The sequence below is a fragment of the Sorex fumeus genome, unplaced genomic scaffold, assembly GCF_029834395.1.
Source record: "Sorex fumeus unplaced genomic scaffold, SorFum_2.1 ptg000047l, whole genome shotgun sequence".
In the NCBI taxonomy this organism is placed as follows: Eukaryota; Metazoa; Chordata; class Mammalia; order Eulipotyphla; family Soricidae; genus Sorex; species Sorex fumeus.
The window spans coordinates 4,082,939-4,108,280 of NW_026606104.1; the positions used below are offsets into that span (position 1 = coordinate 4,082,939).

The 25,342-nt window shown below is 54.5% G+C and overlaps 1 protein-coding gene across 1 annotated transcript in view; it reads left to right on the top strand.

The window, feature by feature from the left end:
* Positions 1 to 18,587, top strand: part of IL6R (interleukin 6 receptor) — a 47,711-nt gene extending 29,124 nt beyond the window's left edge. The window contains exons 7-10 of the mRNA XM_056123685.1: positions 5,736 to 5,782; positions 6,727 to 6,796; positions 9,781 to 9,871; positions 15,038 to 18,587. Of these exons, the coding sequence (XP_055979660.1) occupies positions 5,736 to 5,782; positions 6,727 to 6,796; positions 9,781 to 9,871; positions 15,038 to 15,275 (446 nt within the window). The 3' untranslated portion in view covers positions 15,276 to 18,587. The remainder of the gene's footprint in view (positions 1 to 5,735; positions 5,783 to 6,726; positions 6,797 to 9,780; positions 9,872 to 15,037) is intronic.
* The last annotated feature ends 6,755 nt before the right edge of the window (positions 18,588 to 25,342 follow it).

Consider the following 25,342-nt stretch of genomic DNA (forward strand, 5'->3'; position numbering starts at 1 on the left):
TTATACATCTGAGTACATATTAATTGTGAGCATTGGTTAAGATTTACTTTACCTTTTACTTATATATATATATGCATGATTTTATATATAAGTAGACATGTACTTATATATAAAATCATGCAGATACACACACACACACACACACACATATATATATATATATATTGCTCCAGCCAATATGCTGGAGCGATAGCACAGCGGTAGGGCGTTTGCCTTGCATGCAGCCAACCGGGCCAACCCAGGTTCGATTCCTCCGCCCCTCTCGGAGATCCCGGCAAGCTACCGAGAGTATCCCGCCTGCATGTCAGAGCCTGGCAAGCTCCCCGTGGCATATTCTATATGCCCCAAACAGTAACAACAAGTCTCACAATGGAGATGTTACTGGTGCCCACTCAAGCAAATCGATGAACAACAGGAGAACAGTGCTACAGTACAGTGCTCTCTCCCTCTCTCTCTCTCTCTCTCTCTCTCTCTCTCTATATATATATATATATATATATATATAGTTTGTTTGGGGGGGGGCACTTCTGGCTGTGTTCAAGACTTATTCCTGGTTCTGCATTAGGGATCACTCCTGATGGGACTCAGGACCCCACTTGGGGTGCCGGGGACTGAACTACAACGCAAGGTTTCCCGCTGTGCTATGCCTCCGGCCCATATATTTAATTATATATGATGTTATATTTTGTATATAATATAATGTATATTATATAATAAACACATAAAATATTTTTTCAGTGGTGCCAGGATTGGAACCCAGGTCCTCACACATCAGGGCTCGTGCTCTGCCCTAGCCCCTGTCCAGTCCTCAGGGAGTTTTTTTGGCAGTGGCTACTGTGCACCCTCTGCCCTGAGCTCTCAGCATGTGGTCTCAGCAGTTCCTCTCAGGAGCAAGCCACCACAGGTTTTCAGAGGCGCTGAGTGCCTCGGCCAAGGTTCTACATCTGGTCTTGAGGTCGCCCTCGTAGTTTATGTGGGACGTTGCTCTTCCCGGTTTTCAGCAGTAAACCCAAACCAGTCCTTAGGGGGAATTTTCTTGTTTTAAATGAGCTCATGCGATCATCTGTCAGTTTCACCTCATGGCCACTCATTCTGTTTTGATTATAAAAGAACATTTCCGTGTCTTGGGAAATGTTAGTACAAGGAGAATGTCCTCCAGCCACTGGTAATATTCCTGAGAGTCTATTTTCTTTCCTTTTTTCTTTTCTTTTCTTTCTTTCTTTCTTTCTTTCTTTCTTTTTTTCTTTCTTTCCTTCCTTCCTTTTTTTTTTTTTGCTTTTTGGGTCTCACCCAACGATGCACAGGGGTTACTACTGGCTCTGCATTCAGGAATTACTCCTGGCAGTGCCCAGGGGACCATATGGGAATGCCTTGCCTGCTGTGTTATCGCTCCAACCCCCACCTTCCTTTCTTTTTTTCCTCCCTCCCTCCCTCCCTCCCTCCCTTCCTTTGATCCTTCCTTCCTTCCTTCCTTCCTTCCTTCCTTCCTCCCTTCCTTCCTTCCTTCCTTCCTCCCTCCCTCCCTCCCTCCCTTCCTTCCTTCCTTCCTCCACACCTGGCAGTGCTCAGAGATTACTCCTGGCTCTGAATTTAGAAATCACGCCCGGCAGGATTGGGGGACCACCTTGGATGCTGGGATTCGAACCAGGGTCAGCTGCGTGCTATCCAGCTCCCAGACAGTCTATTTTTTGAATGATTTTCCATGACTCAGACTTGCCAACTATAGCTTTTAGTAGGATGCCATCCTGTGTTAACTACAGAGCTTTCAAAGACGAGTGAGACACAGTCCCTGAATCTGAAAAGTGTTCAATCTAGAGACAATTAGTATTTAAAAATATTTTAATTTGGGTTTTGGGAGGGGGTTTTAGGCCTGGTGGTGCTCAGGGGCTACTCCGGCTCTAGACTCAGGGATCACTCCTGGCTCAGAGGACCCTATGGGATGCTGTAGATTCAAACTCGGGGCCATATGGGATGCCAGGGATTGGAACGGGTGTCATGGCTGCTGCCAAGCAAACACCCTACTCGCTGTGCTCTCTGGACCTGCAGCAGTACTTGAAGGAGCTACCACCATTCTCCCCACTCTACAGAGGGGGGAACTGAGGTTCAGGAAGATTCTATAAGGTGTCAACGTTTTGTAAGAAATAAGCGACAAAACTTTTTTTTGTCACTCATTTGCAAGGCGATTGAATACTTTGCCTCCTATCTCTTCCACCAAAAGATGATTTGTGGGGAAGCACACCCAGTGGTGCTCAGGATTTGCTCCTGACAGTGCTCTAGGGACCATATGTAGTGCCAGGGATCAAACCAGTTTGGCTGTGTGTAAGGCCAGCACCTTAATCCCTGTACTACCTCTCTGGCTCCCAGATGACTTGTAAAATAAAGAGGGGTAAGGAGAGCAGAAACTCGTTTTGGGAGCTAGAAAGTCACTTATTTCTTACAAAACTTTGGCACCTTATAGACTCTCCTTGCTCCTCAGTTTCCCCCTCTGTAGAGTGGGGAGAATAGTGGTAGCTCCTTCAAGTACTGCCATGGGGCCAGATAACACAGTGGGTAGGGCGTTTGCTTTGCAGCAGCCATGACACCCGTTTCAATCCCCGGCATCCCATATGGCCCCCTGGGTACCCCCCAGGAGTAATTCCTTAATGCAGAGTCAGAAGTAACCCCTGAGCATCACCCGGTGTGACCCAAAAAGCCAAAAAAAAAAAAGTATTGTGAGGAGCACATGAGCCCGCAGCTGGGAAAGTGGGCAGAATGAGCTGGCAGAGTTTGCTGCTGTCATTCTCTGCTGCGGGTCATTTCTGCGGCATCAGCATCAGCGCCCTGCTCCTGCCTGGCACCCGGGGTCTCAGGGCAGCGCGTGAGGACCATAGTTCCTGCGTCTCTTAGGGAGGGTCATGTCTGGTGGGGTCACGAGCCAGTCCTGGCTCTGAGTGACCTGGTGGTGCCGGGGGGACTGGAGTGGGTGTGACGGCTACTGCAGCCGCACACAGGCCCGTTCCTTATCCCCCATCCTCTCCCCCCAGACTCCTTCTCGTCTCGTGCCAGCCAAGGAGAGGCGTCGTGGGGAGGGAAAGATGCTGGGGAGAGGAGGAGAGCCCGCCTGGCCGTGCCCACTGTGGCGTCTCCATACGGCTGGAAGGGGACGGAGACCCATCAGGACCCAGGGCCGGCGGGTGTCTGCCGAGACTCCTCACTGGCTTCTTTCCCGGTTGTCTTTGTCCATGGAAAGCCCCAGAGATGCCCATCTCCCTCTCGGGGTACCCTGGGGTCCTCGATGCTCTCAGACTCCCCTTATGTAAGACTTCATCTGTTCTGTGAGAAAAAGTTTCTTCATCTGGTAACATTCTTGGGGAATCTGAGATGATTCCAAAATAAAATTCCCGCTTTCCCCTGAGACCGGAACTCCTGGGGTGCCATGTCCCTGTCTGGCCTGGAACCAGCCCCTGTTCCTTTCCTCTGACACATCCCCCTGGGCTGGCACCCAAGATGCCGAGGCCCAAGCCTAGAGTGAGGCCCTAGGTGCTGCTACCATTGCTAGCCGAGGCCGGGTCTGGTTTGTTTTTGTTTTGTTCTGGGCCACACTGGGTGATGCTCAGGAGTGACTCCTGGTTCTGCACTCAGGAATTACTTCTAGTGGTGCTTGGGGGACCCTATGAGGTGCCGGGGATTGAACCTGGGTCAGCCGCATGCAAGGCCAGCACCTTCCCTGCAGCCTTTTCGCTTGGCCTAGGCTGGGTTTGGGAGCCTCTGGGTAGGCCACCACTTGGGGCCAGTCCTGCCTCTGGCTCCCGTTTTCCTTCCCTCCTCAGCTCCCCCCTCATCCACTGCCTGTTCTTTGCGGGTTTGAGGAGGAGGAGCATAAGGGAGGCGGAAGTCCGCGTGCCTTCCTCGGGTCCAGCTGGTTCGGGGCTGCTGTGTGGCAGTTCCCTCTCTCCTCTCTCTCGGGGCTGGGTGCCCTCTGTGGGGCTCTCCCTGCAGCCTCTGCCCCAGCTCTTCTCGGATTGACTTGGGGAGGTTTGGCATCTTTCTGTGAACCTGTTTTGTGGTGGAGAGAGAGAGAGAGAAAGAGAGAGAGAGAGAGAGAGAGAGAGAGAGAGAAGAGGAGAGAGAAAGGAGAGACAGGAGAGGAGAGTGGAGAGGAGAGAGAGGGAGAGAGAGGGAAAATAGAGAGGAGAGGAGAGGAGACGAGAGGGAGAGGAAAGGAGAGAGAGAGAGAGAGAGAGAGAGAGAGAGAGAGAGAGGTGCTGGGGCTCAAACCCTGGACCTCACACCCAAGGCAGGCTCTCTCCTCATCTTCATCTTCATCCCAGGTCCTATTTTTAACTTCCTGATGGAAAATGATAAAGTGACAATAAAATGCTTTGAAATCCAGAACATTCCACTCATTGTCTGTCATGGGTCAGCTGCTGGCCTTGGGCCCAGGCTCGCCCTGGCTGGGCCTGACCCATGTCAGCCTCTTGCTTCGTCCTTGGCTCAGCCCTTCTGCTCTGTAGGAACACCGCCCGTGTGTGTGTGTGTGTGTGTGTGCGCGCGCGCGCGCGCATGTGCACATGTGCAGTATTTGTGTGCACATACTCTTCTCAGGGAAAGTGTTTTTATTCCACCCACATGGATGAGGACTTGTTACTCATGTTTCATTTACTCGGGGTGGGGACCACACCTCACAGGGCTGAGGATTGGGAGCCCTTGGCTGTCTCCCCAGCCCTGTGTTAAATATTTGTGATTGTGAAAAAACACGAAGAAGGAAATTAAGATGTTAGTGGTGCTTATCTCTGGTGATAAGGAAAATCCTTCTGAGATTTCCTTATACAAAATGTGTAATTTATAATGTGCATATCTAACAGATATGTAATATTGTAATATGTTAATAAATAATATCGCATTATAACCTATGGAATAAATCTGTCACTGTCCTCCCTTGTTCATCAATTTGCTCAAGCGGGCCCAGTAACATCTTCATTGTGACACTTGTTACTGTGTTTGGCATATCAAATACCTCAATAAATCATGATAGAAATATGTTTGCTTAGAAAATTTGCATCATGTTAGATGGATAGTTTTTTTTTGTTGTTGCGTTTTCCATAGAACATTATATCATGTCCTCAACATTTCCTTTTTTTTTTCCTTGCTTTTTGTGTCACACCCGGAGATGCACAGGGGATACTCCTGGTTCTGCACTCAGGAGTTACTCCTGGCGGTGTTCCAGGGACCATATGGGATGCTGGGAATCGAACCCAGGTCAGCTGCATGCAAGGCAAACGCCCGACCCGCTGTGCTATCGCTCCAGCCCCCTCAACATTTTCTAAAGCACTTTTTGTTTGGTTTTGTTACAGGGTCATACTCATAAATACCTTACCCCTGTGCTATCTCTCCAGCCCCTTATAAAGCATTTTAAAAGGCTCTTCATGGGGCTGGAGGGTGGTTCAGTTTGCCTGGCACACAGTAAACCCAGGTTCGATCCCCCACATCCAGTATAGTCCCTTGATCTCCACCAGGAGTAATCTCTGAGTGCAGAGCCAGGAGTCAGCCTTGGGCACTGCCATATGTGATCCTTAAATAAAACTGAAAATACTAAGAAAATACTAAGAGGCAGTATGTGACACGGGCCTGTGTCAAGGCCCGGGTTTGGCTCTTTGGTGGTTTCTGCCCTGATGCTCTTCTGAACAAGGGGATGAATCTGACTCTCCTGGAGCAGCAGGTGTTGGGTCACTCATGGTCCTTCCCTCTCTCCCCAGAACCCAGGACTTCCGCCGAGGAGACCAGCGCCCCCAAGTCCGTGCAGGTGAGTGCCTGCTCTGCCCAGGCTCAGGCCCGTGGGGCATGGGGCTTTGAGTCATGGCTGGTACCAGAACTAATTGGGTTGAAACCCGAGCTGGGCCTTGTACCAGGAGCAGGGACTCGGCACAGGCAGGGCTTCCCTATCTTGCCGGCCTCTCCCTGGCGGGGGCACTGCCGGTTCTCATCCAGGGCTGGAGGGACGAGGTGCCTGAGGGCCGGGCTGACTGTGTGAGGTGCTGCTGCCTCAGCCTCCCCTGGCATGGCCCTCCAGGCCCTTCCCCTGGGGCTTTGTGGCATGGTTTCCTGGAAAGAGGATTATGTCTGAAGCTGCTTTGTAAATCCTCCATAATCCAATTTCTCTGCTCACCCCAGTCCCTCCCATAGTCCTTAATTCCCTACGTGCTAAGCTGGGGGGCTCAGCCACCAGGCCACGGTGCTGGGTGGTGCGAGAAGAACTGGGGTCTCACATGTCACCTGCTGTCCCTGAAATCCCAGGATGAAGCCTAGGTGAGGGGGCCAGCGGGCTACCAGGATGGGGTTCAGGGGCTCGGCGAGCTGAACCCTGCCTTTGCTGGCTCAGAGGGGCTTCATGTTAGCCGAGATTCTGCTGGTGTCTCCAGGGAGGAAAATGGCTCCATTCAGAGTTAGGCCGTTGCTCAGAGTTGGCCTGGGTCATGCTCTGATTTGGCCTATGCCTTCTCTGGCAAGGACTGGACTCTGTACCCTGGCACAGACCAGAGGCCAATGGCCACCCCAGTTCTTGGTGGGCTGGCAGGTGGGCGACACCCCTCCTCAAGGAGCCGAGTGTAGACATAAAACCGTGAAGGGTAGCACAGAAACTGAGTGGTGAGGCCAGGCTGGAGAGTCCCCTGCTCTGGAGAGGGGAGGCAGCAGTGGATGCTGGTGGGATCCGGAAGCAGGTTCTACTCCAAGGGATGTCTTTCGTAGGCACTCAAGACTGATCCCAACGAGGAAGTTATTCTCCCTGTGGGCCCTGTGAACACAACAAGCCTCCCAGGTAAGGCCTGGTACTTTCCTACTCTTCGATGAGCCAGCAGAGGGTCAGTCTGTTTATTTTTTTATTTATTTGTTTGTTTTTCTGTTTGGGTCACACCCGGCGATGCTCAGGGCTTACACCTGGCTTTGCACTCAGGAATTACTCCTGGTGGTGCTCGGGGGACCATATGGGATGCTGGGGATCGAACCCCGGTCGGCCGCGTGCAAGGCAAACGCCCTACCCGCCATGCTATCACTCCAGCCGGGGTCAGTCTGTTTCAAAGAAGCAGACACAGCAGCATTCTTTTTATTTCGGGGAGTCGGTGGTGTCACACCTGGCGATGCTCAGGGCTTACTCTGGGCTGTACACTCAGGAATCAATCCTGGTGATGCTGGAGGGGTGGGGGACCCTGTTGGATGCCGGGGATCAAGCACAGGTTGGCTGCATGCACGGCCAGTGCCATAACCCACAGTACTATCTCTCCGGCCCCAGAAACATTCTTTTCCCACGTGATACATCCACATTCATTGGTGCCGGGTGAGGCACGGTGAGAGGCAAATCGGGAGGGTGTGAGGTAAAGTAGGGACCAGTTCCCATGACACGGGTGAGCACATTCCATGCCGGGCGCTGGCGTGTGGTTGGCACATTGCAGAGGGAGATGTTAATGTGGAGCCCTTGACTCTGATGCTCCTGGTTCCCTTTCCCTGCCAGGCCAGAGAAACGACCGACACTTGCGCCAAGAAAGGTCCCAGCTAGGCTTGTTTGGCAGGAGGGCTGGGGTGCCAGGAGCGCAGACCCGAGGTTGCTGGGTGGGGAAGCTTCCCCGGCCGGCCCTGGCGCATTCTGAGGAGGTGCTGGATCTCAGGAGCCCTCCTGGGTGGGCACTGCCTGCCTGCATCTGGTGCTGGGTGCTGGGTGCTGGACACAAGCCGGCCCTGTTGTGCAGTGTGCCAGGGGTGGGCTGAGCTCTGCAGAGCTGGGGTTTGGGGCTTTAAGGCCACCTTCCCAGGGGTCCTCTGTCAGTGAGCGGGCTCTGACAGGGCTGGCAATTCAAGTAAAGGTGAATGAGGCCAGGAGGAAAGTGTCCATAAGCATACACAAGTGCAGGGGTGGGAAGAACAGCTCACTGGGGGAGTCACGGAGAGCCCGGGAAGGAACTGCACCTCGGGCGGAGTGTTGGGGGCAGCTGGGAGGAGGGGTCCCTGCTCCGTGATGAGCTCATCTGGCCCCACGCCTGGCGAGGCCATCCCTGGGCGGGCGACTCCCAGATTTCTCTCTCTCTCACTGAGACCCAGGCTCCCTAGCTGACATGTCCATTATAGACCCCTGCCGGGTCTGGGAATGTAGCTCAGCAGGAGGGCACTTGCCTTACATGGGTGCGGCCCTGGGTTCGACCCCCAGCACTGCCAAAAACAAACATCGATCAGGGAAGTGAAAACTCAGACTCCGGAGTGTGTGAAGAGGGGAGCTTGCTGCTATTCGGCCCCTGCAGCCCCCAGCCAGCACCACGTCCACCGACTCACCCGGCCGTGGGCATCACACTGGCCTCCTCTTCCTCTTTTGCTCCTCATGCTGTGTCCAAACTCTCTTGGTGGGCCCTGAGACGTTCAGAATCTGGTGGCTTCTCATCTCCTCCACTGCCCACTGCCTCCCGAGAAAAGTTTAAGTCCCGTAGTCCCCATGGCGCTGGGCTCTGCCCTCCTCCCCCTGCCATGCGCAGCAGGGCCTTTGCACGTGCTGCTGGCTCTGGGTGCAGCCTTGCCTCCCTGGTTACGTCTCTGCTCCCGTGTCCCCCTCCCAGAGGCCCTTCCTGACACTCCGGCCAATGGAGCTCTCTGCCCGTGCTGGGCCATCCTGGCCCCTGTCATACTGACGTCATTTGGCACATGGCTGTGTGTTTGTCCCTCTCCCTTGGTCAGACGTGAGATCCAGGAGGTCAGAGCTTCGTGGCCACCCTTTCATCTGCCCCCTTGGGGGTGAGCACAAAGGCGGGTATGGGATGGGCTCTTGGTCACTGTTTGCTGAGAGAACGAAGGGGCCAATGGGAAGATGTTGAAATGCCAGTTAATGAGTAAGCTGAGCACGCAGCTGCCCGATGGCCTGTCCGTGGAGAAGGAGGGGCTTGTGCAGAGTCCGTCCCTCGAGACCAGGCTGACCCAGGGGCACTGCCACTCCTGCCACTCGCTCTTCAGCAGCAGAGATGCTGCCGGTGCCCCTGAGCCACCCTGGCAGGCAGGAATGGTGACTCCCTCAGGGTGCTCTGTCCAGGTGGGCTCTTGGCTGGCTTGGGGGGCCTTTCTGAGGACAGAGATGCTGCTGGGGTCACCAGTGGGGCAGATTGCTTTGTCCTGGGTCATCAGGAGAGCGCGCAGGAGCGCGCATGGCTGGTTCCCGGGCTGAGGCGTGCAGGGGGATGGCGGGGAGTGAGGCCACCTCATGACCCGGTGAAGCCTAGGGGTCACATAGGGACCGGGCGGCAGCACAGGCAGGCAGACAGGCAGGAGCTGAATGTGGAGTGAGAACAAGTTTGGGGGCAGCCACGGGGTCTCTGTGGCCCGGGCATGTGTCCAAGTAGGGAGACAGACCACCGATGACCGTCTCCTGCGGCCAGAAGGGAAGTGGCCGCGCCTCCCTGATTCTCTCTCCAGGAGGTCCCCAGCCTCCTTCCTGCATCCCTGGAGCCCTGGGGGCGGGGCGGGGAGTTGCAGCCTCGAGTGTGAGTGGACATCTGTGACCGCTGCAGGTGTCCGGGTGTACACAGTAAGGCCTGAGGTGAGTGGTGAAGCCTGGGGTCAGTTCCACAGGCTGGGGCCACTCTCTGGAACTGGACAGACATGGGCCCCATGTCAGATGACTGGGGTGAGGATTTTGAGGCTCAAGGGTCCCACCTAAACCATTTTCTCTCCTCCATCCCCCTTGCCTCCCGCCTCCCCTCACTCCTGCTGTGTCTTCCCATGCCTTTCCCGTTTCCTCCTGTTTTCTCCCCCGCCTCCTCCTCTGCCCAGTGCAAGATGCTTCAGCTCCTCTGCCCGCGTTCCTGGTGGCTGGAGGAAGCCTGGTCTTTGGAGCCCTCCTCTGCATTGGCATCGTCCTGAGGTGAGTGGGGCGCCGGGCGGCCGTGGGCTGGGACCATCTCTGCTCCCAGTAAGTCACGCAGGCGGGAAATGCAAGGGACGAACAGAGGCAGGGAGGCAGAGGGAGGTGGGCGTTGCTGTCTGAGACTAGGAGCACTGGGGGGGAGAAGAGAGGACCCCAGAGGCACCCTGGGGTGGGGGTGCCTGTGAGCTGACAGCAGTAGGTGGAGGGACTGGGGGTCAGGCCAGTAACAGCCCCCTGGAAGTCCAACTTGGGAGAGTCGTGGTGAGGAGGAACAACCCGGCAGCCAGGCTGGAATCGGAGGGAAAGAGCGTGACCAGACAGGAAGCAGCTCGGTGGGCGCTGGCATTGCTGTAGGAATAGGGGCTGTTCCTTGCCCCAAAGTCACAAACTAGGGGCTGGAGCAATAGCACAGCAGGGAGGGCATTTGCCTTCACACGGCCGACCCGGGTTTGATTCCCAGCGTCCCATATGGTCCCCCGAGCACCACCAGGAGTAACCCCTGAGCATCTCCCGGTGTGACCCAAAAAGAAAAAAAAAATCACAGATTAAGTACTGCAGAGGGACCCAAGAGAGAGTGGGGAGGGCCACTTGCCGTGCGTGCGGCTGACCTGGGTTTGAGATGGTGCCCCAGTGGGAGTGACTGAGAGCACAGCCTGGGCTGAGCCCTGAGCATCGCCAGGTGTGGCCCCACCACCCACCCCGAAGTGCCAATGCAGCACTGGAAACAGCGAGCCCCTCCTCAAGGGCGCACTCACTCAGAGGGTTGGTTCCCCCCTTCCCCCCCTCCTTGGTCATGCTCAGTCCGGGCTGAAGATTATCAGATTCTGTCAAGGTGGGGCCCCGGGGGCAGGTTCACGGTGTCCTGCCTACGGAAGTGGCTTCGCTAGTGGGTAACCTCTGTGGCCTGGGTGGGAGGGAACTTCCTGCCACTAGATTTTGGTGTAATTTTTGGTTTTTAAGAGTAAAGGTTTTTGGGCCTGAGTGATTGTACAGCAGGTAGGGCACTTGCCTTGCACATGGCCAAGCCCGGTTAGATCCCCGGCACCTGATCCGGCCCCCTGAGCAGCTCCAGGAGTGATCCCTGACCACTGCCAAGCGTGGCCCCCAAACCAAAGCAAGTCAAACAAAACAAAAACGAAAGAATAAAGTCTTTTTTTTAATGAATTTTAAATTATTTGTTTTTGGGTTTGGGACCCATTAGTAATGCATTGCTAAGGCATTACTTCTAGAATTTCTCCTGGTGGTGCTTAGGGGACCATATGGAATGTTTGGGATCAAACCTATGTCTATCATGTGCCAAATGCCCTACCCACTGTACTCTCTCTCTAGCCTATTTAAATTATTTTTCTCCCTTTTGTTTGTTTTTGTTTGGGGGCCACTCCCAGCGGTGCTCAAGACTCATTCCTGATTCTGAATTCAAGGATCACTCAGGTGGGGGTCGGGGAACCCTATTTGGTTTCAGAAATTGAACCTGGGTTGGCCATATGCAAGGCAAGTACCTTCCCCACCGTCCACCGTACTATCTCTCCAGCCTCTCAATTATGAAGTTTTTTTAAAGTTTTCTCTTAGCGATGGAAGTTTTGATCTAAGGAAAACACTATGAAACTCAGATCCGTAGGAGAGGCCGAGCTGGAGGCTGAGACGTGTTGGGTGACCCAACTGCCCCGCTGTCTCTTCTTCCTTCCTGCCCCCCTGTTCCCCACCCTCCAGTCCCCCTGTCTGCTCAGAACTCCCCACCCCCTGCAGGGCAGCGGGGTGCCAGGTGTACACACACACACACACACACACACACACACACACACACACACACTGGCTGGCGGGTTTCCAGGCCCCTTTGGGCTGAGTAATTCTCAGAACAGTGTGTCATTCATTCCTCACACTGCCTCGGAAGGAAATCTCATCTTTCTCAGTGACCCAGGACAGACACTTTTTGTACCTGCTGCTCAGCCCCGGAAGAGGCTGAGAAAAGCTGACGAGGTGTGTCGTTATTGACTGAATATTGGCAATAGAAAGATGGGAGCGAGGGGCGGGAGGAATCACCAAAAGACACACAGACAGCCACTGTGAATGGTTTTTGTTGTTTTGTTTTGGGGGCCACACCTGGCAGTGCTCTGGGGTTCTTCCTGGCTCTGTGTCGGGAGCCACCGTGACTTCCTCAGTGTGGCTGTGATGTCTGGCAGCCACGTGGAAAGGCCTCAGACTAACCCCCAGCGGCACCCACAAACCCAGGGGGCGTGGTAGGGCTTTTTGGTTTTGTTTGTTTGGCACCATACCTGGCAGTGCTCAGGGTTTCTACCTGGCTCTGTGCTCAGGGATCTCTCCTGGCAGTGCTTTGGGGGAGCATATGGTGTGCCGGGAATCAAACCTGGATTAGGCATGTGCAAAGCAAGTGTCTTACCTGCTATAATATTGCTCTGGACCCCTGTTTTTTTGGGGGGTGATGGTGAATGGGGCCAAAAGCGGTGATGTTCAGGGTTTGCTCCTGGCTCTGTGCTCAGGAGGTGCTTGGGGGACCGTATGTGGTGCCAGGGATAGAACCTGGGTCTGCTACGTGCCAGGCAAGTGCCCTCCCCACTGCACTCACTCCAGGGACCTGTCAGCCTCACCTGAGTCTCCTGCGCCTTTGTCTCGTGCTTTCTTGTGGACTTTTACATAACCAAGATCATTCTGAATCTCTTAAATTCAGCACTGATTATTGCCCATCCCTTGCCCCGCCCCTGAGGCAGATTCTGTGCCTCAGTTGCTCCCTGCACTATGCGTGGCTCCTTCACTGGATCTTCCTCCTCTTGCCAGAGGGTCGGAGGCCTTTAGGGGTGTTTCTCTTGTTTAAATAGCTCTGTGCTTAAAATACACATTTTTTTTTTCTTGGTTTTGGGGCCAAACCCAGCAGTGCTCAGAGATCACTCCTGGTGGACTCAGCAAAGCAAATGATCTCCCCGCAGTGCTTTCTCTCCAGCCTGAGGCCCTCCCTATGGGGTATCTGAGCCATGAGATCATAAGTGACACCCTACAAGCTACTGATCACTCCAATACAGGCCGCCCACCAATGGCGGGCTTGGAGTCAATGCTTAACTCTTGGGCCAGAGCATAGGACAGTGAGTGGGGAGGGCATTTCCCTTGCACGTGGCCGACCCTGGTTTGATCTCTGGCACCCATACGGTCCCCTGTGCATGCTAGGAGTGATTCCTGAAACAGAGCCATGAAGTCAGCCCTGAGCACTGCCAGGTGTGGCCCCCAATCCAAAACCAAACCAACTCAACTGTTTATCCTAACCACATATCACTTTTCACTTATCATCCCGTTGATCATTGATTTGCTTGAGTGGGCACCAGTAATGACTCCATTCATCCCTGTCTAGTGCTAGCGTAGCCCAGGGGCGTATTGGGGGCTCTTTCAAGGTCAGGGGAATGAGGCCTTTTTTTTTTTTTTTTTTTTTTTGCTTTTTGGGTCACACCTGATGATGCACAGGGGTTACTCCTGGCTCTGCACTCAGGAGTTACTCCTGGCGGTGCTCAGGGGACCATATGGGATGCTGGAAATCGAACTATTGTTACTGTTTTTGGCATATCGAATATGCTACAGGTAACTTGTCAGGCTTGGCGTGTGGCCGGACTCTCTAAGAGGGAGGTAATTCCTGTCCTAACCAGTTCAGGAATAACCTATGGATGTAAAAAGAATCCCTTGGAAAATTCCCAGATCTCGTTTCTGCCATTGGCTTGACCCTCCCTCCAGGCCCTTCCTGAAAGGATCTGACGTCTGTGAGCCTAGGAGCACTCCCAACCCCACCACTCTGCTCGGAGCGTGGCAGGGGGGTGGAGATTCCCCAGCCCGCTTGCAGGAAGGCGGCCCGACTGTACCTTTGAAGATCACTATCACCAGGCCTGTGTCTCTGGGCCTCGTGGCGGCCGGGGACTTTGTGCGCTCCTGAGCCCTGGCTCAGGGCCTGCGCGCAGCGTGAGCGGGCCGTGATCAGAGAGATGCTATCTCCTTCCTGTTTGGCATCGGGCTTCCTGTCCCATGAGTCACCCGTGCCCCGGTGGTGCCCACGGGGACTGCTGCGAGTAGGCCCGCGTGGGGGGAGCCGCTGGAGGTGGGGGTGGAGAGGAGGGAAGGGAGGGTTGACAGTGAGGGAGGAAGCCGGGGGCTGCAGAGGGAGTGGGGAGATCCTTACCCCCACCCCCAGCCTGGCCAGCCTGTGCCCTTTCCTGCTGGAGACTGTCCCTCTGCTGCTGCAGGGGCAGTGGCGTGGGGAGAAGGTGCATGCCTGGTATGTGCCCGACCCCCCTCACCCCTGCAGGACCACACTCTCAGGACCTCACTTTGAGCAGTCTGGCTCAGTTGACAGGGAATTGCCAGGAAGTAACTCCTGAGCATTGCCTGGAAAATAAAAGAAAAAAGGAAAAGGAACCTGAGAGAGACACTGTTTCAGGAAGGGGCTTGGCGGGGTGGGTAAACAGGGGCAGCCTTGGTCGCCCAGCGCTCGGTGCCGTGGAGAGACTCCTGACCACACACGTCTCGCTTCCCATCTGTAGATTCGACTGATAGAACATTCATGATGCTTTGGGCCTGTCTTTTTGTTGTTGGTGGTGGTTGGTTTGGTTTGGTTTGGTTTGTGGCCATACTCGGTGATGCTCAGGGCTTACTCCTGGCTCTGAGCTCAGGGATCCCTCCTAACGGTGTTCAGAGACGTGGGGATCAAGTCCAGGTTGGCTATTTGCAAGGCAAATGCCCTCCCCACCGAACTATCCCTCTAGCCCCTTGGGGCAGTTTTTAAACCTGGCCTCCAACCCTTGAGAGTATAATGTGAGTCCTGGAGACGGAACAGCCGGTGGGATAAGTTTCATCCTTTTAAGCTGAAGCCTGATAGCTCCTGACAACCAGTGCCCACCCCCAACCTCCTCCTGCCTCCCCCTCCCATCTTGGGCTCCCCAGGTACTAAATACTTTTTTTTTTGGCTGGGGAGGGGGATGTTCTACACCCAGCTTTGCACAGGCCTTACTTCTGGCTCTGAGCTCAGGGATCACTCCTGGGGGGACCATATTGGGTGTTGGGGGTAGAACAGGGTCCACTGCATGCAAGGCAAGGGCCCTACCCACTGTACTACTCAGCCCCTTGATTGGTTGGTTTGGGGGTTTATGTGTCTATGTTTGTGCGTCCCTGAAGGTTCAAGAAGACGTGGAAGCTGAAAGCCCAGAAAGAAAGCAAGACCAGCATGCAGCCGTCGTATCCTCCGGGACGGCACATCCCCGAGGCCCCCCCGGTGCTGGTCCCCCTCATCTCCCCTGTGGGGCCCCCCCGCAGCTTCGGACCCGACGGCGTCTCAGGACACAGCCCGCTGGAGGCAGGGCCCTCTCACGGCCCCTATGACATCAGCAACAAAGACTACTTCTTCCCCAGATAGCTGGGGGCACGCGCCCAGCAAGCTGCGTGGGGGTCCACACCTGCTGAGCTTGGACCACATGGCACCCCCGCCACGGCCACCGTGTCTCACTCACGGGCATTCTGCTCCCCTCAGGGCTGGGGGGACCGGCACCCCCCTCAGAGGCCTCGCGAGACCAGTTTACTGGAACTCAACACAAGGGCCCTTCTGCTTCTGATCCGGCCTTCCCGAGCACTGTTCCCAGGGATTCGAGGGCTCTCAGGCCTCTGCGTCTGAGAGCTGTGACCACGCGCTGCGGGCACCCACAGGTCCCCCAGGCCACACCAGCCACACCGCCTCCAGCCCCACATCGCATCAGCCTCTGCTGCACGCCTTTAAAATCCAAGTGCCTTGACCTCCAGCTTCTCTGGTTCGGCTGGACATCGTGTGTCTGGATCCAGGGACTCCGGGGGAGTCAGTCCCGTCTTTCTGCCCCGCACCAGGAGGGCCTGCTGGTCTGAGTGGAATTGCACTGAGCACGAGAGCATTGTTAGTGGTGGGTAATCACGGGCCTTGGGAGGAGAGAAGCAGAAAAGGGACATGGGGAACGTGCGGTCCCCAGTGATCACAAAGGCAAAGGGGACAAGGGGTCAGCAGCCTCTGGAAACCCTCCTCCTCTTCCCCCCCCCCCCCCCAGAACTGGCCCCGGGGGCTCTGCCCCTAGAGATGTGAAGCTGTTCTCGATATAGTTTTGTTTATTTTCTTTTTTTTTTTTCACTGAGCCTTGAGTAACCAGGGAAGATAATATTTATGTGAAAAGACAAAAGAAGCCGGCGAAAGTGTATTTTCCTCTGGCTTTTGACAAACTGCTGTTTTATCTTGAGAAGGCTGGGCCACCCGCGTGGGCCCAGTAGCTGAGCGGCGCAAACACGGCTGGGAAACGCACACATTTCCTGTAGCTCCGTGGTGAGCTGGGTGACAACAGGAGGAGGAGGAGAGGCCGCGCTTCCCCTCATTTCCCTCGTTTTGGGAAGAGACCGCTTTCTGTCTTGATCTGGAGTCTGAAAAAGTCTCTCTCTCTCTCTCTCTCTCTCTCTCTCTCTCTCTCTCTCTCTCTCACACACACACACACACACACACACACACACACACACACACACACGGGAGCTGTGTCTTCTCTGATTCAGAAGGCCCGATGTGGAAAGGAAATGGTATCCAGCTCCTGGGTATGGTTCTGGGAACCTCCCACCAGAGCCAGGCAAACCCCAATCCTTGAAATTGATGCTCTCCCCCTGCCCCCAGAGGCTTGCTATGAGAATCCGAGACCCTGCCCCTCCTCCTTACAGGATGCCTCGCACCTCCTGCCATTTGGCTGGTATTGGAAACTGCCACTCCCTTGCGCCCCCCGCCCCCCCCCCCCCCCGTCCCCCCATCCCCCACCACCACCTCCTCATGGTCCAGCCCAGGACACTTCCGACCACTCCCGCTTGTTTTTCTGGGTGGGGGGGGGTTGAGAATTCATTAATGTTCACAGCCCCTGGGGCAAGTACGCCTGAGAAACACGAGAAAAACGGTGGTATTACAATGAAGAGTGCCTCAGGTTGAGCTGGGATTCTTTGGGGGAAATCGCCTTGACCTGGGTGGGAGGAGCAAGAGGGAAGCAGAGCAGGTCAGGGCTGTCCAGACTTCATCACCAGCAGGCAGGGCCCTCTGCTCCCCAGCCTCACGCTGGGGGTCACCCAGCTTGAGTCGGCCAAAGCCAGCACTGGTTATTTTGTTGTTACTCTGTAAAATGGCTTGGACAGGCAGGAGTGGTTCAGGGGACTGTGGGGCCTGTGCCCGCCACTCTCAGATGAGTCCTCTGGGTTCCCCAACGCGATCCACATCCAGCGACCCTCAGCGAGTGGGAGAGGTGAAATCCAGAGGCGCTCACACCTGCCGAGAACCAGGCCACGTCAGCCACACCTGCCACAGTTTTCGTTATGACTGCAACGAAACTGCTCGACACAGATACGGCGAGAAAGGGTTTTCCCCCTTTATTTTTGTCTGCCTTTACTGAGATGAAGGAGAAGTATTTGTTTTCTCTCTGGGTCTCAGGCCCTGGGCTGTGTGCCCCGGCATAAACCCAACCCTAGGTGTCTCTGTCCTCAAGCCCACGGTCTGTGAATGTGCGTTTCTGAAGCACGGCGGCCTTTCTCCTCCATGGGAGGTGACTCCCTAATCCCCCCACCCGTGTGCTGTCTGCCACTCAACCCCCATGTGAATGCCAGGACTGTAATAGTTAGTGTGAAACAGGCCAACGTCCAGGAGGGCTGAGGAGGTGGCTGAGTCTGGAGCTCTGGTTCGGCATGCTCAAGGCCCCGGGCTCGATCCCCACCACTGCAAGAGAAGCGCAAGAGACGAGGACACGCAGACTCTAGGTCTGAAGGGGAGTCGCTTCATCCTGTAGCATTAATGAAATGTTTCTGTCGAAGAACTGATCCTCATGGCTGCAGGTCTACTCTGTAGGGATCTGGCCTGACCCGCTGCCTGTCGTGGGGTTCCGCAGCGTCTCACTCAGCGTGCCACAGCGTGAGTGTGCTTGAGGGGACCAGGTCAGGGCCCCCACTATGGGGTGAGCAAGGCCGGGGGCGGGGCCCAGCTGGAAGTGAGGGTGGTTTGTGGCTTTCTGTAGAATGTTCACCAATGGCCCAGCCCCCTGGGAGGGGCCGTATCACCTCACTGAAAGCGCAGAGGCTGATGCTCCGGGGAGGCAGCCCGCGTCGTGGGGACTGATGAGAAACTTAATCTTGATTTGGAGCAGGGCAAGCAACCAGTCTCAGGAACTGAGTGAGCCCCCGGCCGAGCGTTCCCGTCAGGGGCCGGAGGTGGGCTGCGGGGGAGGGCAGGGCCAGCAGCTCCGCACAGCCCCTCACGGGTCTTTCCAGAATCTCATCCCCAGGGTGGCCTGGTGCCAGAACGAGCAGGTTGCCATGGCAACCTCGATGATTATTAAGAACATGTCAGTTTTAGGAACATATGCTCAAGCTCAGCCCAGCTGAGGAAGGCCCGGAAGAGCACAGAGCAAGGCTGTTCATTAACAGGCCGTGTTTGGGCAGAGATCACACGTCTGTTAAATAGTATACCTCAACTTTATGATATGTGTTATTTTGTTTTGTTTTTGAGAGAGAAATAATAGTTTCAGATGTTATTTTTTTATTTTTACCTAACTTAGCTAAAGCAAATATCAAAGGCTGATGTCTATATTTGGGGCAAAGGGTCAGTATATGCTTCTCAGTGCTTTTGTGACCAGCTGTTTTGCATTTCAAATGAATATTGTCAAGATGTATTTGCAATAAATAAGGTCTAAAAGCACCTTTGCCTTGTAACTTGGGCTCACCGGGGAACATGGGCCCTGTTTGTGCTTTTAAGCAGAGTAAGAAGGGGGGAGGAATGAGGAAGTCGTGTGACGTCTGGGGGTGACCTCCCCACAGTTGGGATCAAGTGACCTTTGGGGGAAAAAATCACAAGTTCACGGAAACAAGAGACGCTTTCTCAGCTAACTTCCCTTATATGAGTGGAGTCCTGCTGGGGCCTTCAAGGAAAAGACCAGAAAAGAGCCCCGTTCTGGGGCCATATGTGTGTGTGTGTGTGTGTGTGTGTGTGTGTGTGTGTGTGTGTGTGTGCGCACAGGCAAACCCACACGTGTCCCGGCCATCTCCCCACAGGGCAGATGGGCTGGACCTCTCCCATGTCAAGAGGCTGGACATGGCCAATTTCATGTCCTTTCATTCATTATTATTTTTAAAATCAACCCGAAGGGGCCAAGAGAGAGTATCGGGGTTTTGGGGCTTGCCTTGCATGCAACCGACCCAGGTGTGATCCTTGGCACCCCAATAGGGTCCCCTGAGCCCCACCAGGAGGGATCCCTGAGCACAGAGCAAGGATTAAGCCCTGAGTACCACCACCTGCGGGAGGTCTCGGCCTGTCCAGCCCCGGGAAGCGCCTGGGAGCCATGGAACAGAGAAGAGAAGAACGAAACTCCGACTCCCATAGGACTTGGCAGGGGCAACAGCCCCGCATTCCTCCCCCTGCTGCCCACAGGCCCCCGTAAGCCATCATCCTCTCTGGTGGGAAGCTGGTGCCAGCCTTGCAGACAGACACAGGAAACAGATGTGGGCCTGGCTGGGGGCTGCAGGGCAACGGGCCAGTGGCGCCCCCTCCTGGCCGACTAAAGGAGCAGCTCATTCCAGAGGAGTCAGGGAGGGTGGCTGGGGAGCAGCCAGCTTGGGAATTCTTTTCCTTCTGGATTCCCCCACTCCCATCCCCACCCCAAGAGACAGGCCCCTTTTCTGCCCCCATACCAACCAGAGGTGGGAAACGCTGTGTGGACCGCAGGGAAAGGTGTGTGCATGAATAAAAGGTCCCTGCTCTGTGTGTGTGTGTGTGTGTGTGTGTGTGTGTGTGTGTGTGTGTGTGTGTGTAGGGGGTGGGGGCGGGGAGAGGGGTCTCCTGGCCCCCCAGCCCCAGCGGGCCCGACTGTATGGCAGACACTCATCTCCTCCCCACACGAGGTCAGGGGCAGGGACGGGGTGGGGGGTTGTCCCGGAGAGACGCCCCCCAGAGCCAGCAGGTCTGCAAGAGTGAAACTTTAAAATGTCTTTTCCTGGGGCTGGAGCAATAGCACAGCGGGTAGGGCGTTTGCCTTGCACGCGGCCAACCCAGGTTCGATTCCCAGCATCCCATATGGTCCCCTGAGCACTGCCAGGGCTGATTCCTGAGTGCAGAACCAGGAGTAACCCCTGTGCATCGCCAGGTGTGACCCAAAAAGAAAAAAAAAAGTCTTTTCCTGTTTGTTTTGTTTTTCGGGCCACACCTGGTGGTGCTCAGGGCTTAATTCTGGCTCTGTGCTCAGGAATCCCTCCTGGTGGAGTTCAGGGGACCCTATAGGGTGCCAAGGATCAAACCTGGGTCGGTTGCATGCAAGGCAATCCCCATAACCCCTATACGTTCTCTTGGCCCCGTTTGGGTTGATTTAAAAAAAAAAATAGCATGAAATTGACCATCTCCAGCTTCTTGGCAGGGGAGAGGCCCAGCCCACCTGCCCATGAAGAGATGGCCCGAACACATGAGTGTTTGCTGTGTTTGTTGATGTGAGTAGGAGTGTGGGCCAAGCCTGTGGAAATCTGGGCTGTCAAACATGATGTGTCTCAGGGTCCCCCAGGGCAGCCAGGCCCACGCTCATATATCAGGCCGCCCCGAGATGGGGCAGTCTTGGGAAGCCGGATCCAACCCAGACCCATGCTCCCCAGACAGACGCTTGCCTCCGGCCTCTGCAGAAAGGATGCAACTCTCTCGCCGCCTCCCTCCTAGGTCCCCACTGCACTGGGCTTCCTGGAAATCCGCCCTGGCTTTATTCGCTTTGTTTACAGGCTGGCTCTCAGCACCCTTCCCTATGCAGGCTTGGTCTCCACTCACAGCTTCCAGAACCTCTGTACTGGGGCCAGGGAGAGATTGGAGCCAAGCCTTTCCGTAGGGGTCCCACCCACCTCTAGACTCACACCCCTAATGACCACCAGGGACCACCAAGGAGACGGGGCTGGAGACAAGTGCTCTAGGCAGAGAGATGGGGCTACCCGCCACCTAAAGCAGCCCAAAGGCAGGAAGACCTCAGACCCAGGAGGGGATTGGGAAATTGAGATGCAGAATTCCAGGCCCAGAGCCTGGCAGGACCCCAGGGAGGCGGCTCCCCTGCTACAGAGGCCAAGAATGTCTGGACCCTGAAAACTCCAGATTTAACGGAACCGGGAATGGGTGATCACCCGCCCCCCCATTCCTCTCCCCCGTTTCCTGCAACTTAGCCGTCACGCCCACAAGCCACCTCTAGCTGGCGCCAGATAATCTCAACAGCCATGATCCAGAGACACGTTATAAATCTGTCATAGAACAACTCTTCATAGCCACGCCACCGGATCCCGCTCTAGGCTGTTTCATTCGGGGCAACCCAGAGGGACCCCCCTGCCCCAAAGACCCATTCCCGGCAGCCCAAAACCTCCAGAACCACCAGGCATTCACAGTATCTCATACTTCACACCACTAATAATACAAGAGTTGCACACCACATTTGGTGGGGTTTAAAGTAGAAGGCAGAGATAGCACAGCGGGTAGGGCACTTGCCTTGCACACAGCCGACCCGGGTTCGATTCCCAGCATCCCATATAGTCCCCCGAGCACCACCAGGAGTAATTCCTGAGTGCATGAGCCAAGAGTAACTCCTGTGCATTGCCAGGTGTGACCCAAAAAGCCAAAAAAAAAACCAAAACAAAACAGGAGTCTATTTTTGGTTTTGTTTTGTTTTTGCACCAACCTGATGCTGCTCAGGGCTTAACTCCTGACTCTGTGCTCAGGAATCACTGCTGGAGGGGCTCTGGGGACCATATGGGGTGGCAGGGATTGAACCTGGGCGTGTGCAAGGCAAACGCCCTACCCGCTGTACTATATCTCCGGCCCCTCCATGTTAGCTATTTTGGGGACACCCCAACCAGTGCTTAGGGTGCCTGAAACACCTTGGTCAGGAGACTGGATGGCTCAGTAGCTTACAGCAGTACAGTGCTGCTGGGGGTCACTCTAGGCTCTTCTGCGTGCAAGGCATGTCCCCCTTCCTCCCCTATATTCTCTCTATTTCCAAGGCACAAGGATTGGGGGGGAGGCGTCTCATATGCAAACCAGCACCATTTAAAATGATGCAGAGTGGGGCCCAAGGAGATGGCTCAAAGGGTTAGTGTGGATGCTTTGAACGCAGGGGACCAGGTTTGATCCCTGCCCCGCCAGTGGCACGACCTAGTCCCCCCAGGCACTGCTGGGAGTGACTCCAGGACAACCAGGTGTAAGTTCTACTGCCCCCCCGCCCCACGCCAACAATAGCTCAAACAGAAGCCAGGGTCATGGTTCCAGGGCTGCAGCACGTGGGTTCCTTGCTGAAGTCTTAGGTTCAATCCCCAGCACCACAGTCACCCAATCACCCAAGGACCACGAGGGAGACCCCAAAAGGAAAGAAGGCAAACCAGGGGCACAGCGGGTAGGGTGTTTGCCTTGCTCGCAGCCAACCCGGGTTCGATTCCCAGCATCCCATATGGTCCCCCGAGCACCGCCAGGAGTAATTCCCGAGTTCATGAGACAGGAGTAACCCTTGTGCATCACCAGGTGTGACCCAAAAAAACAAAAAGAAAAAAAAAAAGAAGACAAACCAGAATGACGGCAGCGGGAGGGGGAGAGGGAGTGTGCAAAGAACCAGGGCACGGGAGGCTCCAAGCTTGATCCCACAGGCCCCGCTTTATCATCCCTGGACTGAGCCCCGAACCGTCAGGTCTGTACTGCTGGGGTGACCCCAGAATAGATTCCACGGCGAATGTAAACAGCTTATTACGCTCCACAAGCAGCTGCGAAGCAAGTGGCTTTTAGCTAACTGCTTTCAAGTCAAGATGAACGGAAGCTGGTTTGTTCGTGCATCACTGACTCCTGAGTCATCCAGGAGAGTCAGGCCGGAAACGCGGCAGGTTTGACTCAGTGGCCGTATGGAGCAGGTGGGTGGAAGAGGCCTGTGCCCTGGGAAACGGCTCCTGCCTGTGGTGAATCTCCTGGTCTCTCGGCACTTACATCATCCCATGGGGCCTTGGCTGCCCCGTTCTGCTGAGGAGCCTCTGCCCATCTGGGACACACCAGGCCTGCCCAGGGCTGCACTGGAGTGGACGGGCTCCTGGTGCCCACCTGGAGGGCACAGTCACCAAACAGCAGGAGGACACCCTGACTCACAGCCTGGGTGGCCCTTAGTCCTGGTCACACGGACGAGTCATCTGCTAGATTCTTCTTCTTCTTCTTCTTCTTCTTCTTCTTCTTCTTCTCCTCCTCCTCCTCCTCCTCCTCCTCCTCCTCCTCCTCCTCCTCCTCCTCCTCCTCCTCCTCCTCCTCCTCCTCCTCCTCCTCTTCCTCCTCCTCTTCTTCTTCTTCTTCTTCTTCTTCTTCTTCTTCTTCTTCGTTTTTGCTCAGCTGTGCTCAGTGCTCACTCCTGGCAGGTTCAAGGCACCATATGTGATGTGAAGATCAAACCTGAGTCGGCCACAAACAAGACAAGCGCCCCACCTGCTGTCCTCTCTCTCTGGTCCCCCACTCTTTTATTGTGGCAAAAGATAGGAAACAAAATTTTCTGCACATGCACACACACACACACACACACACATTTGGGGTTTGGGCCCACACGCAGTTCAGGATCACTCCTGGTCCTGCTGGAAACTGATCACATGTGGTGCCAAGGATCTGGAGTGATAGCACAGCAGTAGGGCGTTTGCCTTGCACGCAGCCAACATGGCCGACCCGAGTTCGATTCCTCTGCCCCTCTCGGAGAACCCGGCAAGCTACTGAGAGTATCTCGCCCGCACGGCAGAGCCTGGCAAGCCACCCGTGATGTATTCGATATGCCAGACACAGTAACAACAAAGTCTCCAATGGAGACGTTACTGGGCCCGCTCGAGCAAATCGATGAACAACGGGAGGACCTTTACCTTTTACCTTTTTGTAATTTTATTTATTGAATCACCGTGAGAGCAGTTACAAAGCTTTCGGGTCTAAGTCTCAATCATACAATGAAACACCCGTACTAAATTTTTTATTTAATTTTTTTATTTTTTATTTACAAATATTTTATTTACTACACTTTTAAAAGGCACCAATTCATATTAATTTATGTTGATAAGTTTTTTATTTTTAATTTTATTGATTCACCATGAGATATAGTTATAAGCTTTTATGTTTGAATTACAATCACACGATGATCAAACACCCATCCCTCCACCAGTGCACGTTTCCCACCACCAATATCCCCAGTATACCCCCACCTTTCCCACCCTCCCACTGTCTCCATGGCAGACAATATTCCCCATACTCTCTTTCTACCTTTGGGCATTATGGTTTGCAATGCAGATACTGAGAGGTCATCATGTTTGGTCCTTTATCTACTTTCAGGACACAAACATCAAATTTTAATTTAAATAGTTTTATTTAATTTTTTAACAGGACTTCACACTATAGCTTAAACCTCAGATGATTTTTATTTGGCATTTCTGCACAGAGGCCTCCGATCCTGGCTGGGTAGCAAGACCACATGTTAGGGTTGTAAAAAGCGTCTCGACATCAGCCAGCTGCACATGCTGGGGGAAATGACAGCACAGGTAGAGAAGGGAGCACCAAGTAAAGGGTGTGGGGAGGATCCTCCCAGGGTGGGAGAAGCATGCTGAAAGTAGACTCTAGACCGAACAGGATTGCCACTCAATGCCTGTTTTGCAAACCACAGCACTCAAAAGGAGAGAGAGAACAAAAGGGAATGCCCTGCCACAGAGGCAGGGTGGGATGGGGGGGATGATGGAGGTGGGAGGGATCCTGAGATCATTGGTGGTGGAGAATGAGAACTGGTGGAGGGATGGGTACTCGATCATTGTATAACTGAAACCCAAGCACAAAAATTTGTAAATCTACAACTGTACCTCATGGTGTTTCACTAATAAAAATCTAAATAAAAAAAAAAATTTAAAAAAATTTAAATCTGCAAACTCTTCAGAAGCTATTGAAAAAAAAAAAAAAGTCTCAACATCAACTTTCATCAGGTCCGGAGCCCAGAAGGGACCTGGGAGCATCAGTGCTCACGATGAGTGATTAGAGCAAAGACCAGACCACAGTCTGAAACCTAGTTGGAGATGAGGGCACCAACAACTGTCCACACAGAGGCTGTCCTCAAGGTGCTAGAAGGGTGGAAGGTTCACCCGGCTGCTGGAGAAGGAAGCGGAGTGGGAGGGAACTGAGGAAGATGCGGGCTGCAGCTTCTGTTCAACCCCCACTTGCCTGCAGGGACCTACTCTGAACAGTGAGGCAAAGATTTAGATTCTGCTCTAGTGCTGGTTGTGGGAATTTCTTTTTTTTTTTCTTGGCCATACCCAGCAGTGCTCCTGGCTTACTCCAGGCTCTGATCTCAGAGATCACTCCTAGTGGTACTCAGGGGACCGTATAGGATGCTGGGGATTGAGCCCTGTGTCAGCCCTGTGTAGGGCAAGCATCCTACACAGTGCTATGGCTCCCGACCC